Genomic DNA, 18,046 nt, shown 5'->3' with positions numbered 1-18,046 from the left:
GTGGCTCACCTCCAAAACTCAGACAGTTGTTTCCACCCATTTATGAAAATATAAATCTGATACTAGGGCCTTGCTTTTTTCTGTAAGTGTTAAAACCGTAATAGTCTTTGGAAAAATTAAGCACTGAAAGAGTTTATGTTTCATTATAAGTCGTTGTTCAGTAATTCTTCAGATATACCTTTCACACCTGGAAACGGCAGGATGAGCAGTGCTGATCAGGCAGGGAGGGGTGTGACCTGACCCACATTTATCTGGGCTGGCTGGGGAGTCTGCAGCAAAGGCGTTCTAAGGCAGGTAGAATTCCAACTCTTCCCTTGGAAAAGTTATAGAGACAGTATTTTGATAGTTTTTGTTTTTGCTTTTTAGGGAAAAAGATCCTTAATTCATCCCTTTTTTTCCTCAAAGTCTCTGCATATCAAATAATGATTTAGCTGAAAAAGACTCTGTAAATTGAATTTCTAGCTATGGCTCTTGTAGCATTCAGTGGCTGTCAAGTTACCAGCTCCAGATCAGCAACAGCCCCTCCTCACTGCTCCAGGCTCCCCCCTGCCGTGCTTATGATCTTTTCTCAGTCCGTTGGGCCTTCCAGGAGGCAGCAGAGCCTGCCCTGCCCTGCTGACCCCACTTGCCTCCACCATGCAGAGCTCCCTGCCGTCGGTGCAGGATAGCCCGTAACACTGATAGCTACCCCATGACTAGCACAGTCCTGAAAGGCAAGACTGGATGGAGAATTTCTGACCTGTGTGGCCATTGGTCCCTTGCCTTTTGGGCAGTCCCCAGAGGGAAGGGTTTCTCTACCTTCTTAACCCACTTGTCCTGGAGAGGCAGTAAGAAGCTGACAGTACAGACTGGACAGCAACTGAGAGTATAACAGAACCTCTTAGATTATTCTTTCCTTTTCCATGGTCCCCCAGGGCTTTAGGAAGACGAGGAGCTGCAGCGGCCGTATTCCAGCTCAAGTGGGCTCAGGATGTAGACCCAGACCTTCTAAGAGTGCTTGAAGGCCTTGAATGTTTGAGCATTGACCTAGTTCAGCCTCAGGTTTTACTCAAGGGGAAACCAAGACCCAGGAAAAGAGATGTTTTTGACCATAAAAATACTTTTTGTGTGTGTGATAGTGCTTAATTTTTGCCCAAATTGAGCCTATGCAAATAAGGAACACCTCCAAAGAGGACCACTTAGACAGTGGATCGTCTGGCTGAATACAGAGGACATGTAAGAGAGAAGAGATACTGACAGTGGACCCTATGCGTAAAACAGAGGCCCAGGTCTGCCTGTCTGACGCACCTCCCCACTGAGAAAGCCCACAAAAACGTGAACCCCAGCAGCAGAGGGCAGGTGATGTCCACCTGGGAGCCAGGTTTCTTCAGTCCACCAGAACCATGGCTGTCTTATTCTTGGGCTTGAGAAAGGACCAAGAGAGGAAAGCAGATCCACACAGCGCTGGGAGATTAAATATAACTATCAGCTTGAATTTGACCAAGACCACAGTTTGGAACCCAAGTCATTAGAAGTGTCTTAAAGGTTACAGCTGATTTAAGCAGTTAGGGCCCCACTGAAGTCAGCTCTCCAATGACTCCACCTCCTCATTCCTGCACATCAGCTCTTCTGGCCAAGGGTGAATATCACATGGGGGCCCGGGCCCCTAGTCTGTCACGGAAGACTGCCATAGGCACGCCCTTCCCTGCACCATTTCTTTGTCATAACTTTGTGCATTTCTGAATAGACAGGGTTAATAGAATAGGAACAGAGATTTTTATTCTTGTTTCTAAAAGTTTCAAGGCTTTTGTCTTGATAATCCAATCCCCAAACCAGCTATCCTGTATCTGGATTACTATTGTGTCTGTGTCACTCCATGTTCCCTGTGGCAGGGATGACAGACACCTTTATCACAGCGCCAGGCAAGTTGGGGAAAAGAGTATAATGCAGATGGTTGCCAACCACTGTGACCTAACTAACAGTGATGATTTTTATAGTCTCAAAAATTAGGGCACACTGCTCTCTAGTTCTCATTAGAAACTCCCAAGATGCTGATGCCTTTTTTTTTTTTTTTGGATATCTGAAAGTGACCTTATTTAACCATAACTTTGAAGTTCTCTATAGAAAACTTGCCACTGTGAGGCTGTAAATGGTTTACTGAACTCGTCCTTTTTTCTCTCTCCTCCTGCAGCTCAGCCTGAGACCCACCGTGGCAGAGCTACAAGCTCGAAGGATCCTGCGGTTTAATGAGTATGTTGAAGTCACTGATTCTCCCGACTATGATCGCCGGGCAGACAAGCCCTGGGCCAGGCTGACACCTGCAGACAAGGCAAGAACCCCAGTGGCCTTAGCTATGATTTTATTTATTTATGATTTTATTGCTTTTCTAAAAGCTCCAAAACCCACTTACCCACACTTAGTCATCCTTGAAGGTTAGATATTATCAAATATCCCACAATTTTCTGCCTTTGATTATTTATGCCGCTTGAGTGATATATTTAGACTTTCAACTAAGTCTCGGGAAAAACTAGTTCTTAGTTACCATGGAACCTGACTACATTCAAACCTGAGTGGGGCAGGCTTTCCCACAGCCGTGATTTATCCTTACTCTTAGAAAATATAACTTGCACAGGTTATCATTTTAAAAGGATGTATTAACAGTGGAGAAGATATTGATCTATATCAAGGCTGGCACACTTTTTCTATAAACGGCCAGAGAGTAAATATTTTATTTTTATTTATTTATTTATTTTTGAGGAAGAGCTAACATCTGCTGCCAATCCTCCTGTTTTGCTGAGGAAGGCTGACCCTGAGCTCACATCTGGGCCCATCTTCCTCTGCTTTCTATGTGGGACGCCTGCCACAGCGTGGCTTGCCAAGTGATGCCACGTCCACACCCGGGATCTGAACCAGGAACTCTGGGCCGCCGAAGCGAAACGTGCACACTTAATCACTGCGCCACTGGGCCGACCCCCAGAAAGTAAATATTTTAGACTTTGAGGGCCACACGGTCTTTGTTGCAATGGCTCAGCTCTGCCATTATAGCGTGAAAGCAGCCGTAGACAGTAGGTCAGTGAGTGGATGGATGGAGGTTCCAGTAAAACATTATTTACAGTCCGGATGGTGGGCCGGATATGGCCTGCGGGCAGTGGTTTCCCAACCCCTACTCTATACCATGGCTCACGGCTCAGAAAAACTGAAATATATAGAGGGCTCCATCATGGAGAAAGACTTATTTTATGAGTACTATGACTCCATAGCCAAAAGTTTTGCCAACCATTTGTTTTCAAATTCTCCACTGTAGGATTTTCTTAATATCCCAAATAATATTTCTAATTTTTGTCTCTAAGCAAAATTTGGTATTTAATAAACTCATACCATACCCAGTCTTAATGCTAAAACTAGGTATTTAATTTCACTCTGTGATGATGCTTTTTAGTAGGAAGTTTCATTCTGTAAAGTACCTACTATGTGTCAAGCACGTATTGGAGATAGAGATTCAGAATGTGCCCAAAAGGAGGCGGCTTCCCCAAGGCTGGTGAGAGCACTCAGGTTGAGGGCAGCCATGAGGGGATGAAGAAGGCTGATACTCAGGTACCTGTATCAATCTCACCGTCAATCAATGTCGTGTTCCTGAAGGAAATGTCAAGTTTACGGGTTACCAAGAATTGCCTGTAAACTACTTGATGTGATTTCTTGCCCTCACGCCTGCAGCTCCCTGTGTAGAGTCCAGCCCCTGCCGTTCCCTGGGTTAGCAAGAGGAGGAGTGCCTGCCTTGAGGGCCCTGTGGTCTGGTCAGAGGAGACAGTCATGTACACAAGTGCAGCGAGTGACACAGTGGATGGAGATGGAGGATTCTGAGGCAAGCCCTCCCAGCCTTGAGGTCATCTCATTAAGTCTGGTGTGGCCCGCAGAAGCAGCGTGCGCCCAGCGCTGCCCACCCGTCATGCCCAGGTCTCCAGTAACTAGTCATGGGGTGTGAAAAACATGACTTCCTCTGGGAGCCCTCTCACACTGGTGTGAAACACAGCTATGACCGTTGAGTGTATTTCATCCTAGTCACAGCCCTTGACCAGCAGCCTCTGCCTTCCCTGTTCTACCTCACCATTAGTTGTGAGTGGTTTCCACTGCTTTATCGCCATTCCTTCCGGCTCTCTCTCCTCACCGTTCAGCAGCGGTGGACTTGACTTGCCACCCCACATGGTGTCTGACGCCCCACAGAGAAACACAAGGCCGTAGGTCCGATGCAGCCTCTAGGATGAGTGTTAACGGTGGATGACACTTCCTTCTCAACACCAGCCCCATCTCAGGTCTTGTCTTCCACATTCTTCGGGCATTTTTTTATTTTACTTTTTAGTTGTGAATATATCACGTATGGCAAAGAATGTATGAAACAAACGTACCATTTAGATAATAAAAAGAACACACCTGTTTAATTAATGCCTACCTCCCAGGTTAAGAACCTTACTAGGGTGTTACTAGTACCTGAACAGGCCCCTGCGTGCTCCTCCTCAGGTGCATTCCCCTCCCTTCTGTAAGGAAGAGCCACCACCCTGACTTTGGTGTTAATCATTCCCTTTCTTTTTTTGTGGTAGTAGTTTAACCACCTTCATATAAATCCTAAACAATACATATGTATTTCTTGGTTTTGTCATTTTGCAGTCTATGTTATGGGGATCATACAGTGTTCTCCTGCGTGGCGCGTCATTCAGTCAACGCCAAAGAATCTGGGTTGATGCACTAGGCGATAGTTCATTCTTTTTCACTGAAATATAAAATTTTGTTGTATGTATAAGTCACAAAGTAATCATTCATTCAGTTGTTGATGATTATTTAGTTGTTTTCCAGCTTCTAGGTTTACAAGCAATATTCTGTGAAGATTCCTGTACTATCTTCAGGTTCACCCATCCAAGACTTTTTCTAGTATATATTCCTTGTGATGGGGTTGCTGGGTCCTGGAGTGGATGCGTGTTCAACTGTACTAGCAATGTCGTCTGCCTTCTAAAGTCATTGGTGCACTTTATCCTCCCACTGGCTGAGGCTGACACTTCCCCTGGTCACGTATCCTTGACAATGTTGGACAGTCAGCCTTTTTTGTTTTTCTTTTCTTTGCTTGACAACTTAGTAGTTGTGAGGTAACATCTCGTTGTGGTTTTACTCTGCCTGTCACTGATTATTAATGAGATCGAACATATTTTCATGCCTGTTGGGCGTTTTGTTCCCCTTTCATTCAGTGCCTATTTTTGGCCTGTTTTCTTTTGGTGTGTCAAATTCTTGTTGATTCATAGGAGCTCTTCATATATTCTGGTTTTATATATTACAGATACATATGTATCTTCTCCGAATTTATGATATTTCATTCTCTTTATGGCATCTTTTGACAAAAAGAGATTCTTAAATTTAATACTATGAATTTACCAGCTTTTTTCTTTATGGTTTGTGATTTTGTTTGCTTGAAAAGAGTTCTTCCGATACCAAAATCACAAATGTATTCTCCTATGCTATTTTCTAAAACATTTATACTTTTGCTTTTCACATTTAAGTGCTCAGTTTACCTAGAATAGATATTTTTAGAAGGTGTAAGATATGCTTTTAGCTTTGTTGATTATCTCCAGTATATGTTTGTTTTCTGTGTTGTTTTTTGTTCTATCTTCTTTCTCCCAATTTTTTTGACTTAATTTGGCTGTTCTTTTCTAACTTAAGATGGACTCTCTAAATCATTAATTTTCATCCTTTTTTATTTTCTAATATAAGCACTGAGGGCTATCAATGACCCTGGATGTCAGTGGTTCTCCGCCTGGGCCACATGTTGCAATCACCAGGGAAGATTTAAGAATGCTGGTGGCTGGGTCTCACCACCAAAGATCCTGAGTTACTAGGACTGGAGTGTGTCCTTACACATTGAATGTTTTAAGTATGTGGTCGGTAATTATAAATGTCCCTATAGACTTGCAAACAATGTGCGTTCTACAGTTTTGAGGTGTGGAGTTCTAATTATATCTGAAAGTTCAAGCTTGTTAGTCTCATTCAGATTTCTGTATTCTTACTCATTTTTTTTGTCTGCTTGATCTGTCCCGTACCAGAAGAGGGATATGTGAAATCTCCCACCACATTTATGGATTTTTTTTCCTTCTCTTTACAATTCTGTCAATTTTGCTTCATCAATTCTGAGATTGTGTCAATAGATGAATGTAAGTTTAATATAATTAAATTTTCCTGATGAAACCTTTATTATGAGACTCTATCTCGAGAAATGCTTTTTGTTGTAAAGCCTGTTTTATTCTTAGATTATCAAGGTGAGTTATTGTCGACCACCTTAGTACTGTGAATTCAGGCTACAAACCCATGTGAGTGCTGACTTATGGATGCAGATTCTCAGTGTAGATTTTATCCTCCCTCCCTCGCCCACTAAGCACCAGCATGAAATTTTATTTGCTGTCCTCTCAGGGTCGGAAATTCTAGTCCACTCTTACACTGAGGGTGTGCCATATGGGCCAACTTTATGGTGGGAACATCATTTATTAGACATGCCACATTGGGCAGGCAAGTCTGTGGTCTTCAGTATCTCACCAGGCTATGAAAATGACTGCTGAAAGTCACCAGATTTAACATAACAAATACCCTCAAGGTCAAAGCCAGTTTGAATGCTCTGCTTACCTCATTTTTCTGGGCTTCATCTTAAAAAGTATTTTTTACTCTCTTACCAGCTGGTCAGTACATTTCAGATAATTTTTAAATGTTATGTTCAGCATTTTAGTTGTTTTTCAATTAGATTCAATTTAGTTGTCTTCAGGGTCAAGGCACATGGTGTGTCATTTTGCAAGAAAGAGTATACACATTTGTACAAGTTTTCTCCCATTCTCCTAGGCTTTTAGTTGTGGACTTTTGGTCACTCACCTCTCACTTAGTGACTCCTTGTTGGCCCTGTTCAGTCACCACTTCTGAGCAATGAACCACCCCAAAACTTAGTGACTGAACACAACTATTTTGTTAGATCTGACAGATTTGAGAAGTCGGGGATTTAGTCTGAGCTCAGCTGGGTGATTCTTCTGCTCTTCGTGGGGTTGACTCAGGTCACTCAGTGTTGCTCAGCTGACAGACGGGCTGCTCTGGTAGAAGCTGCATGGTCTTATCTGACCCAGCTTTAGAAGGCACCCAGCCGCCTTTCCGCCACATTCTCTTAATTAACAGGCACGTCATAAGGTCAGCCCAGATTCAAGGAGAGAGGAAGTAGCTCTGCCCCTCGAGGGGTGAGTGGCGAAGTCATATTGCAGAAGAACATGTGGGCTGGAGGTGTTATTGCCGCCATCTTTGGAAAATTCAGGTAGCCACATCCACCATTCCCAGCTCTGTTGTTACTCAAATGCTGAACTTTGGAAAGACAGGTAGCAGGTGGCCAGGTAAATGAGTAAAAATCAAAGCAGGTGCAAAGTGGGCAGGCAGTGAGAGTCTAAATGATTAACCACCCTCATGTGGAAACTAAATTTTTCATACCCTAGAAATAGTCCTTTCTACCTCTTGTCTCTTGTTGGAAGGTAAAGCTCATCCATCTCTAGCTGTCACAGAGAGGATTTTTCTTTTTAATTTTGTGTTGAAGCAAAAATAGATTTTTGTGCTGGACTTCTCAGCAGCGGGGGAGACGTCCTCGGTCAGGTTTTCTTCTGCAGGGTCACTGTTCACGAGCGCTTTGAAGGCACGTGACTTTTGCATCTCCCCGGCAGATGGACCTTGAGCCCCAGAGCACAGCCAGAGACCCTCTCTCCTCACACATTAGGCTCCTTTTCTCTCTCTGACATTGTCGCTCCCATTTCTCCTGAGACTTTTGAAGGTGTAAAGGACAGCATTTTTAGAACTGGATTTGTACTGTAGTTTCTTTTTACCTCGGGGAAAAAAAGAATAATTTCCTTTAGAGAGAAAAAAAATGTGGCATACCTTTTAAAGATAGGAAATAGAAAAAAATGCAATAATTTAAAATGCAGTTTATGTATAGTGCATTATATATACACAAGTGACTTGTGTTCATTGGCAAAAATCAGAATATTCAAAAATACAAAAAGAAGGGGGCCAGCCCTGTGGCCGAGTGGTTAAGTTCCTACGCTCTGCTTCGGCGGCCGAGGGTTTCACCAGTTCAGATCCTGGGCGTGGACCTAGCACCACTCATCAGGCCACGCTGAGGTGGCATCCCACATAGCAGAGCCAGAAGGACCTACAACTAGAATATACAACTATGTACTGGGTGGCTTTGGGGAGAAGAAGAAGAAGAAAGAAAAAAAGAAACAATAGTTATAATACACATCAATGCATGATATTTTTAAGAATTTCTGAAAATAGTGTTTTTTATCTAACACTGAAAAAAATAAAGTTATTCGTTTCTTCTAGATGTTAAAAGATGAATATAATGAAATGTTACTATTGCCCAGAGATACTAAAACTATCAATGGTCTTAGTGTATATTTTATTTTAGAATGAAAATAACACATGCTGATCATCATTTTATACCAAGCATTTCTGAATTCCTGTTGCTTTTTCCCCTAAAGTAAAACATAATATATAATGACCAGATTAAAAATAATGTCTTTTATTTAATAAGTTAATTGGTATAAAAATCTGTAATTTAACTGTGTTAAAAGAAAAGTTAACTTTTGAACTGTGTATCCCATTTAAAGAAAAAAAAACTGTTGAAAGTAAATATTTCTACCTCTGCTCTCAAAATAAACACTGAACCTCTTTCCAGCCTAAAGGAGCCATCCCTTCTCTCTCTTTTCTTAGTACAATTTTATTAGCCTCACTAAGATACCACTTTGCATTTTAAAAAATCTTTGAACTTCAAGTAAAGAAAAGAGATCAGTAGCCAATCAGTCAATAACCAGTCAATGCCCATTCTGCGAAAACACTGTGCTGGGTGCAGTGGGGAATCTCATAAATCTGGTAGTCTTGTTAAACTGCCCAAATTGGGAAAGAGAAGTGGTGGGAGAAATGCCCTATTAATTGTGAACTTGATTGAGCTTAATTCGCCTGTAAAATAAAAATTTCAATTTTAGACTGTGTGTGCTTGAGTAGAGCACTACAAACAGAAAGGCATACAGTAAGCTCTAGATAGCTTATATCTATATCTGTGCTGAAGTAGATCAATGAGCCCTAAGATGAGCGGTAGAGAGAGAAGGCCCTGAAGGTGGCCTGCAGACCAAGGCTCAGGTGGCTGTTGCTGTCTCCCTGGGGTAGACTGCGGAAGCTCCGTGGTAGAGAAGGGAGGGCAGGCTTTGAAGAGGTGGGCACATAACGGTTTTGATTCCTGACTTGGCCACTTGGTAGATGTTTGACGTTGGCCAAGTCATTTAACTTAGGTTTCTTCGCTAGTATAGTAGAGCCAGTTATATCTGTCTTGAGAATTAGGTAGAATATTTATAGAGTTCCAGCTCATCAATAAATAGTAGCTCTTGGCAGTGGTACATTCATGGTCAGGCTTGATAATCCAAGATTTGTCCCCGCTGGTGACATTTTCACCATTCATTGAAGCCTCAGTTTACAATCTAGTTTAAAATTGTCCAGTGAAAGAGAATCCAGAATTTTTCAGAAGATACATGGATTTGTCCGACAAGTTAATCAGTAATCATTTATTAAAACCTTTACAATAGGGGCTGGCCCCGTGGCCGAGTGGTTAAGTTTGCGCGCTCCGCTGCAGTGGCCCAGGGTTCGGATCCTGGGCGTGGAGATGGCACCGCTCATCAGGCCACATTGAGGCGGCATCTCATATGCCACAACTAGAAGGACCTGCAACTGAGACATACAACTATGTAACAGGGGGGATTTGGGGAGATAAAGCAGAAAAAAAAAAAAGCTTTACAATATATTAAGTATTGTCCTAGACCGCGGACACAAAGATGAATTGAACATGGTATCCCCCCAGGAATGCTCTGTCTAGAAAGGTCCTGGGAAAGGCTGAAATTTTAATTCTGTACACAGATATCCTTTGCTCCGTCGATGGTTGCCCGGGCAGCAGAGGAGAGCACACTTACCTACCCATGGCATTGAGCTGATGACTAGTCAAGAAATCCCCTCTATGTTCCATGTCAGATTTTTATGAAAGAAATAAGCAAAAGACATCAAAATAATGGGAGTTCTAATTAATCTTGGCCTCATGTTATTTGAGAAGGCAACAGGGTCTGTGTTCAGCAAATCACCTGTTGCTTCTGGCCAAGCTGACCCGTGAACTGACTGGGAGTGATTAAGCAGACTTTCCATCGCTAGTTATCGTTAGTCAATTTTAAACTTAGTTTCAGTCATTTTTGGTCTTTATGACCAAAATGCATAACGACGTTTTGGTCAGTGATGGACTGCATATACGATGGTGGTCCCATTAGATTACTGCCATATAGCCTAGGTGTCTAGTAGGCTCTGCCATCTAGATTTGTGTAAATACACCGTATGATGTTTGCACAATGACAAAATCACCTAACAACACATTTCTCAGAACATATCCCTGTGATTAAGCGATGCACGACTGTGTTACGTACTTGGTCTCAGTGGAATCTCCTGGGGGCTTGTTTTGTTTCAATCTTAGAAATGCCTAGTTTCAGCTCAGTGATTTCCCATTGTTGATCCCACTCAGCACCTTTCGGGCTCCAAATCCCCCTACATCAGCCTACCTCTTTCTATCCCATATCTCTCAGCAAAATCAGACCCATTTACACTTAATGTGAAGAGTTATTAGGCCTAAACTCTGGTCTCATTTGCATAGAGGGGAGTTAAGATTATTGTACATGTCTTTCCCTACCATAAAGAGTCTTTAATTACTTTTTTCCCTCTCGTAACCCTCTCAGGAAACCTTCTGTCTAAATAGTAAGAGGAAGTAACTCTTGGAATAAAACTGTGGTCAATCCTCAGTGAGTTTTTTAAATGAGTATTCCATTTCTTTAATTGCCTGTAGTCACATCCTACTGATATATATTTCAAACCACCAGTCCCTGTAATTTCACATCACGTTCATTGCCTATAACTGACTCATCATTTCTAGTTACAAACTAGTACACACAACATGGAGATCTGAGGCAGTTATCTAGATGACTTTGGCCCCGCAGCTCATTTTATTGGAAAGTGTGTGGGACTTGAAATAAGAAGGCCTACATCTGAGCCCCGTCTTTGTACCTTAATGCCCATTTGATATCCAGCAAGTCGCTCAACCTCTCTTGGCCTCCATTTTATCATCTGTAAGAGGAAAGTCTTGGAATAGCATTTGGGTTATCAACTACTTTGTAACAACCCCCCCCAAAACTTAGTGACTTAAAACAACCATCTTATTCTGCTCACCGCTTCCAACACGGCTTCTTCACTAACACATCTGCCTTATTGCTCCTTGGCGTCTCTATCCCTCTGTCTTGGCATCTCATCCTCCAGGACCTCTCCTTGTACCTTGGGTTGCTAACAGTGTGGTTTCCTAAGAGTAGTCATGTTTTTTACATGGCAGCTGACTTACAGGAAGAAGGACACAAAAGATGCCAGGCCAGTTAAGGGCTACATCCTGGACTGGCTCAGCCTCGCATCTGCTGGGTTCTGTTCAAAGCAGTTACAGGACTCACCCAGATTCAAGGCTGGAGAGACACTCCACCTCTTGATGAGGGAATGGCAAAGTCACATTGCAGATGCACATGTGGGATGTGCCTGTAAATACTGAACTGGCTCTTTCAGAGAAAATGTATGCATATAGTCATAAGTGAATTGTAAATGTTACTAATATAAAGGGTGTGTAGTACACAATTTACATTTAAAAATAAACTGTATGGTACTCTTTTTTTGTCCGTTTCATATCCCAGTTGATTCTCAAAGAATGCTTTGATTTTTGCCAGACTCTTAGATTGGTAGCCAAGCTACTATTGAGAATAAGGACCTTGCCTTGTTAGTCTCTGAGTCTCCTTCAGTGACATTATCTTCTTGCACATAGTAGACTGTCTATAAATAACAATGAAAGAATTGTTACAATCACAAACTAAAATTTAATTCATTTTTCGAAAGCCTCACAATGATGTTTCATTGAATACTTACAGTGTATGAAGCACTTTTAAATATGTTCTTAATTGATTCTCATAATATTGTGAGGAATTCTCATCCCCATTTTCCAGATGGGAAAACAGGTTTTGGAGCAAAGTAACTTGCTGAGGGTCACCCTGCCATAGAAGGCATAGGTGAGACTAGAATGCATGAGTTCTGACTCTGGTGTACTACTTTCCACTTCCTCTGCTGCAACCTTAGCTTTAGAGGAGAGATTTAAAATGAACGTGGAGACGGGATTCTCTGCCACTATCCGTATTAAAATATCTCCTTTCAAGGAAGACTTTCTTGATAGATGTTCATTGGCGATTAGTATAGAGCACCTTCACTATTTCAATTCCCAGTTCTGGGTATCACTTTTTACAGTGAGTAAAACAAAGTGTCCTCGTTGGTCTCACTTGTGAGACGAGCTGTGTAGTCTTCTCACAGGGGACTTGCGCCCACAATCTCTCTCTGCTTGCTTCATCTCTTCCAAAAATCAGTAGCAAGAATCATTGCCACAGATCCCAGCCACAATTCCCAGTTCTCCACGTAGAAACTACAGGGGCTGAGGAGTGTGTTTGACAAGAGAGACCATCTGTGACAACAAGAGTTAAATACAACATTGTAAGAGGTGGAGGGGGAAATGCTTGTATATTGCAGAGTAACAGCAAGTGATGGAAGAAAACCAGGGAGGCCTCAGGGTTTTCTTCTTTCTCTTTTCTAAAATTCGTCATTTTCCAACCACTAAGTAGATTTTCTTATCTCTTGGTGAAGTTATTCTCTGTTTTTTGTAATGTCATTCTGTGCTCAGCTGAAGCATTCGTTTTTCACAGAGGTTATGGGGATGTTTTCATTAGTATTTTTTTATTTATGTGAGGAAAATGTTCTTTGTAGACAAGTTAGGAAATAAAGATAAGCACAAAGTTGAAACCAAAAACCATCCGTGTTGCAGCCACTATTGTTAATAGACAACTTGTGTTAACATTTTGATGAGTATCTCAGCTTTTCAACCTGAATGACATAAGTGTCTCTTTGAACCCCAACATTTACATGGCATGGATTAAGTGTTCTTGAAATAGTAATAGTAATAGCATTCTACTTGATCTTTTCTTTGAGTGGCTTTAAGTGTTGTGCTTCAATTTTTAATTCTATTTCTCTAAACTTTCAATATTAAAGAATAAATAGCAACTGCCTTCTCAGGCACTCTATGGCAGCTAGTCAAAGCCGTGTTGTTGTACGTGGGTGACCTGTGGTCATGACCCTGTGGTCATCTAGGGTGGAGGATATTGTGTGTGACTCATAGATCAGGTCCCAGGAGGAGTTTAGCAAAGCCCCCTCCTTCTCCACCTTGTCAAAGACACTTGAAGGAAATCTATCCTGGTTTCAGGTTGGCTGGAGTACGATACTACATTTATCATACCTTTCATTGTTAGTGCCATCAATTCCATTCCGACTCCTAGTGACCCTGTGGACAGCAGAGGGAACCCTGCCTGGTCTTTCTGCTCCATCCTCTCCTCTTCCAGCGCTCTATCAGACAATGCCCCGCTGCTCTTCATAGGGTTTTCATAGCTACTTTTTTCAGAAGTGGGTGGCCAGGTCCTTCTTCCTAGCCTGCCTTAGTCTGGGAACTTCGGTGAAACCTGTCCACCTTGGTGACCCTGCTGGTATCTGACATCCTGGTGGTACAGCTTTCAGCATCACAGCAACACACAGCTGCCACAGTATGACAGTCGACAGATGGGTGGTGTGGTTTCCTGACCGGGAAATGAACCCGGGAAGTAGGGGTGAGAGCAATGATCTTAACCACTAGACCGCCCAATCATATCTTTATCATAGAAATTAGGAATCCTTTTCTCCAAGACGTTTCTTAACAGAATTTCTGCTTCATTGGTGCTGTATATGCTGAGGAAATATGTGGCCTGAGTAACAATTCTGTTGATCTGTGTTTTCTTATTTAGGCAGCGATAAGGAAAGAACTAAATGAATTTAAAAGCACAGAAATGGAAGTTCATGAAGAGAGTCGACAGTTTACAAGGTAGGTAGACAAAATGCAGTTAAAAATGATTAAGATGATAAATTTTAAGTTACATATATTTTACCACAATTAACATTTTTTTAAAATATAGTTTAACATGACACCATCTAATGAACATTTCTAAAATTGAGCCTTTTTTTCTTTCAAAGAAGTCTGAATCATTGTTAAGGGCTACATTTTGGTTTCTTTCTTAGTTTTATTTTCTGGGCCAGAAATAAGCACCATTTATTCTGCTCTTGAAGAGACTCAGTTGATGTTTTACATCCAGAACAGTTGCCGGTGAGAGCCAGTGTGGGCACATATGTGTCTGCTTGGAGCTCTCAGTAGACGTAACTTAGCACAGGAACTCAATTTTCGGAAGACATGACTTAGAATAGAATCCAGTTTTTACTGGTGCTGCAGAAGATTGCTACAATCCTGCCGTTTTGCTCCCAGCGCCCTTCAGTTTCACAGGCTGCTAACACTGGAAGGGACCTGAGTGATCACGTGTTCTGACCCCCAACTTCACAGGTGTTCGTTCACTTCTCTCTCATGGGTTTATGTGCTTTGCTTTATATAACAGGGATACTCCTAAAAATGTTCATGCCAATCAAATCTTGAAAAATGGAATTGTTAAAAAACATACCAGGGGGCTGGCCCCGTGGCCTAGGGGTTAAGTTTGGTGCGCTCCACTTGGGTAGCCTGGATTCATGGGTTCAGACCCCAGGCACAGACCTACACCACTCATCAGCCATGCTGTGGCGGCAACCCACATATAAAAAATGGAGGAAGATTGGCACAGATGTTAGCTCAGGGCTAGTCTTCCCCAGCAAAAAAAAGCATATGAGGACATATGATTAGATGATGACCACAGTAGGTCTTTCTAGAAAATAAATGCTGATACTTTAGGCTAGATACAGCCTCTGTAGGGCAGCCATACATCATGATGCTACTGTTTCTGCAGTGGTTCCTATTGGTGGTAGTCTTCCATGTTGGGGAGCAGGTCATATGATATAGGAAGCAGTGGTATAGCCTCATAATTTAATAGCAAACCCTGTCCCTGAAGTTCATGGGGACCTGATTTGCTCCAAAGCTGTTGCTCCTATCATAATGTCTGGTATGCAGAAGAAGGTCCCCCTTTCTCCTGAGGATAACTCTTCTTTCTTTGTTTCGTTTCTTTGTTTTCATCATGTTTATTTGTAAATGCATGTAGGGCTTTCAGACATCCTGAAGGCACAGGGTTTTCCTGTATTTGAAGGCTTTATCCTATTCTAATCTACTCTTGGACCCATCACATGCCCACCTCGAGCCAGACCTATTTGTCTCCTCCTTTTCTCCCTTCCACTTCTGGGGTCAGGAAAACTTCATGTGAATATCTGACACCTGAGGTCATACTTCTCTAGTAAAGTTGATCATAATAAGGTGGCTGGATATTTATGGTGACGTCGAGCTGGCTGGGACCTCCAGGCAACTGGAAGGTGGCGTGTGTTTGTGTCGTTGCATCCTGACCCCTGAGAGGTGTGAGTGCACTCAGCCCAGTCTTTATCATCCACATAGCTTTAGTTCTGCATAGTTTTCTAGACATTGTGGTTAGGTGATAACCCCTTTTGCATTTGATAACATTATATGAAGAATAAACTAAAATAGAACATAATCAAATTTTAAAAATGTGTTTTTATGGGAGTCCTCATTTTATGAAAAGTAAATATTTATCCTGAAAGGGGTTCTCTTCTGTTGTACGCTGTGAACAAGGAAGGAAGCAGCAGGATGCAGGGAGAAGTAATGTAATCTGTTTTTTTTGTATCTATTTGTTATGTATACAGATCAAAGATTCTGATTAAACACTCAAACAGTACCAAAATCTATTGAGTAAAAATGAAAATGCCCTTCACTCCTTCCCCAACCTCATTCCCATTCTCACAGGCGACCACTGGTGAAAGTTTGGTGTAGATCCTTTGAGAGACGCTTCTGTGCATTTGTGAACCTGTGTATATATGTGTATGATATACATGTAGGTACTCACATGCCTTTATGTACACCCTCTCAGTCACACACAAAACCGCATCTGGAAAATCTTCCCATATTAGTATATATCTCATTTATTTGAATGAGTCTCTGGCGTTTCCTAGGTAATACACCATAAGTTATTGAACGGTTATTCTATTGATGGATGTTTATGGAATTTTCAGTTTTTCATTATTAAAACAGTGCTGCCGTGACTTTCTTTATAAATATATCTTTGTGCACACACACCAGTATTCCTGTAGTAGTCCCATAAGTGGATTTGCTAGTAACTGGATATATATTTTTTCATTCTGAAAGACTATCCTGTGACCTACAGTTTATGAGCGTGCCTGGTCTACTCACCCTTCTCAGCGTTTGGTGGGGCTGGGGGCATGGTGGTGGTGGTGGTGAGGGGTCTATATTCTAAAGAATGAACAAGAATCTCCTATTTCATTTATTTCTGTAAGGTTCCGCATCTTTACCTATCTTTATTGACCATTTATTTTTTATTCTTTGATTTGTTTTGACCAATTTTCTTTTGGTTGTTTGTCTTTTTCATATGAATTAGCAAAAACTCATTAGATATTGTGACTGTTGGCCCTTTGTTACATGTGTCACCATACTTTCCCTCAATCTGTTGTTAACCTTTTTGTAGTCTTTTGTTTAAATTTTTGCATATTCTAATTTGTGTGTATTGTTACTTTTTACTTCATTGTTTTGTGTCTTAGGGAGGAAAGCCAAGATTATAAAACTATTATCTTTAATTTTTATATATGCTTTTTTTTTACACTTAGATCTTTCATCCATTGGGCATTTATTTGTGTGTGTGATTGAAGAGAGTAAACAAACTTTACTTTGTTCTAAATCAATAGTCAGTTGTCCCAATGTCATTTATTTCCCTTTCATGTGAAATTCTTCTTTTAAGATACACATGGGTCACTTTCTGGATTCTTTATTCTGCTCTAATGAGCTGTTCTCTCCCATTACACTGTTTAATTAGAACAGATTTGTAGAATGTTTTCTTATCTGATAGAAATTTTTTCAACTTCAGAATTCTGTTGGCTATTTTGCTGTATTTACCTATCTGCATAAATTTAGAGTATGCTTGTTGTAATCCATAAAATAGTCTATTCTTATCTTCATTGTTTAAGTAAATATCAATAGATGCAAATAGGGATCAGCTGCATTTCAAGAGAAAATCATAGGCTTTTTTTTTTTTTGGTAACAGCTGATATCAAGGATAAGCTTTAAAAGTTTTCTGAAAAATATTGACTAACACTCTTTAAAATGTCTTTCCAGATAAGGAAAAATGAAATATTCATATCAGTCAGATAAATCTCCCTTGCTTAGGTATTCTTTAAAACTTAGTGGGAAAGCAGATGTCTGCTGCTCTTTTTCCATTAATTTGTATGACATCATTAGAGTTGATCCCAGGAGAGAAATATTTTGGCTCTGAGACTTATAAAAATCATGCTTATGATTTTCAGATTGTTTTCAATGTTTCTTTTAAGAGGAAAAAGGCTTGGTAAACACTGCTGAGGCTAAGCAAATTAACACAATAATACCGTAAGGTTGCAAATTTAGAAAATTGCTCGTGTAGAAGATAGCAGTGCCCTTGGCACCAGCCACCCTGGAGAAAATCAACACGCTGTGAATCGTTATGCAGCCTAGACATACAGCAGCTCACTTATCAGCTCTGCTTCTTAGCGCCAGACATTATCTCCTTATGTCAGGTAAGCCTTCCCTTCGACACCTAGATCTGTTAACTCCCTAAGGATTTGGGCTGGTTAGCAATAGGGTTGAGACAGCCCTGCTCCCTCTGCCCAGGCACCTTTTTATCCAGAGATCATCTCTCACACAGTGATGGATCAGGCAACACTGGAAAGATCCATTCCCATATATAGCTTCCTTTGCTTCTGTATCTGCAGAGAGCCACAAAAAGCTGACAACATTGGTTGCCTCTGGGGGGTGGGGAATTGGGGGGCTAGGGGCAGGCATTGTGGGGAGCTTTTCACTACTCAC

The 18,046-nt window shown here is 41.4% G+C and overlaps 1 protein-coding gene across 6 annotated transcripts in view; it reads left to right on the top strand.

Moving 5' to 3' along the window:
- PHACTR2 (phosphatase and actin regulator 2) overlaps positions 1-18,046 on the top strand; it is a 249,617-nt gene that overhangs the window by 219,245 nt on the left and 12,326 nt on the right. For all 6 annotated transcript variants that reach the window (XM_070602773.1, XM_070602776.1, XM_070602778.1 and 3 more), the window contains 2 exons: positions 2,171-2,308; positions 13,965-14,041. In XM_070602773.1, the coding sequence (XP_070458874.1) occupies positions 2,171-2,308; positions 13,965-14,041 (215 nt within the window). The remainder of the gene's footprint in view (positions 1-2,170; positions 2,309-13,964; positions 14,042-18,046) is intronic.

This window comes from Equus przewalskii, chromosome 32, assembly GCF_037783145.1.
Source record: "Equus przewalskii isolate Varuska chromosome 32, EquPr2, whole genome shotgun sequence".
Taxonomy (NCBI): domain Eukaryota; kingdom Metazoa; phylum Chordata; class Mammalia; order Perissodactyla; family Equidae; genus Equus; species Equus przewalskii.
Note: the sequence above shows the minus strand (reverse complement) of the source record. Positions and strands in the feature narration are given on the sequence as shown.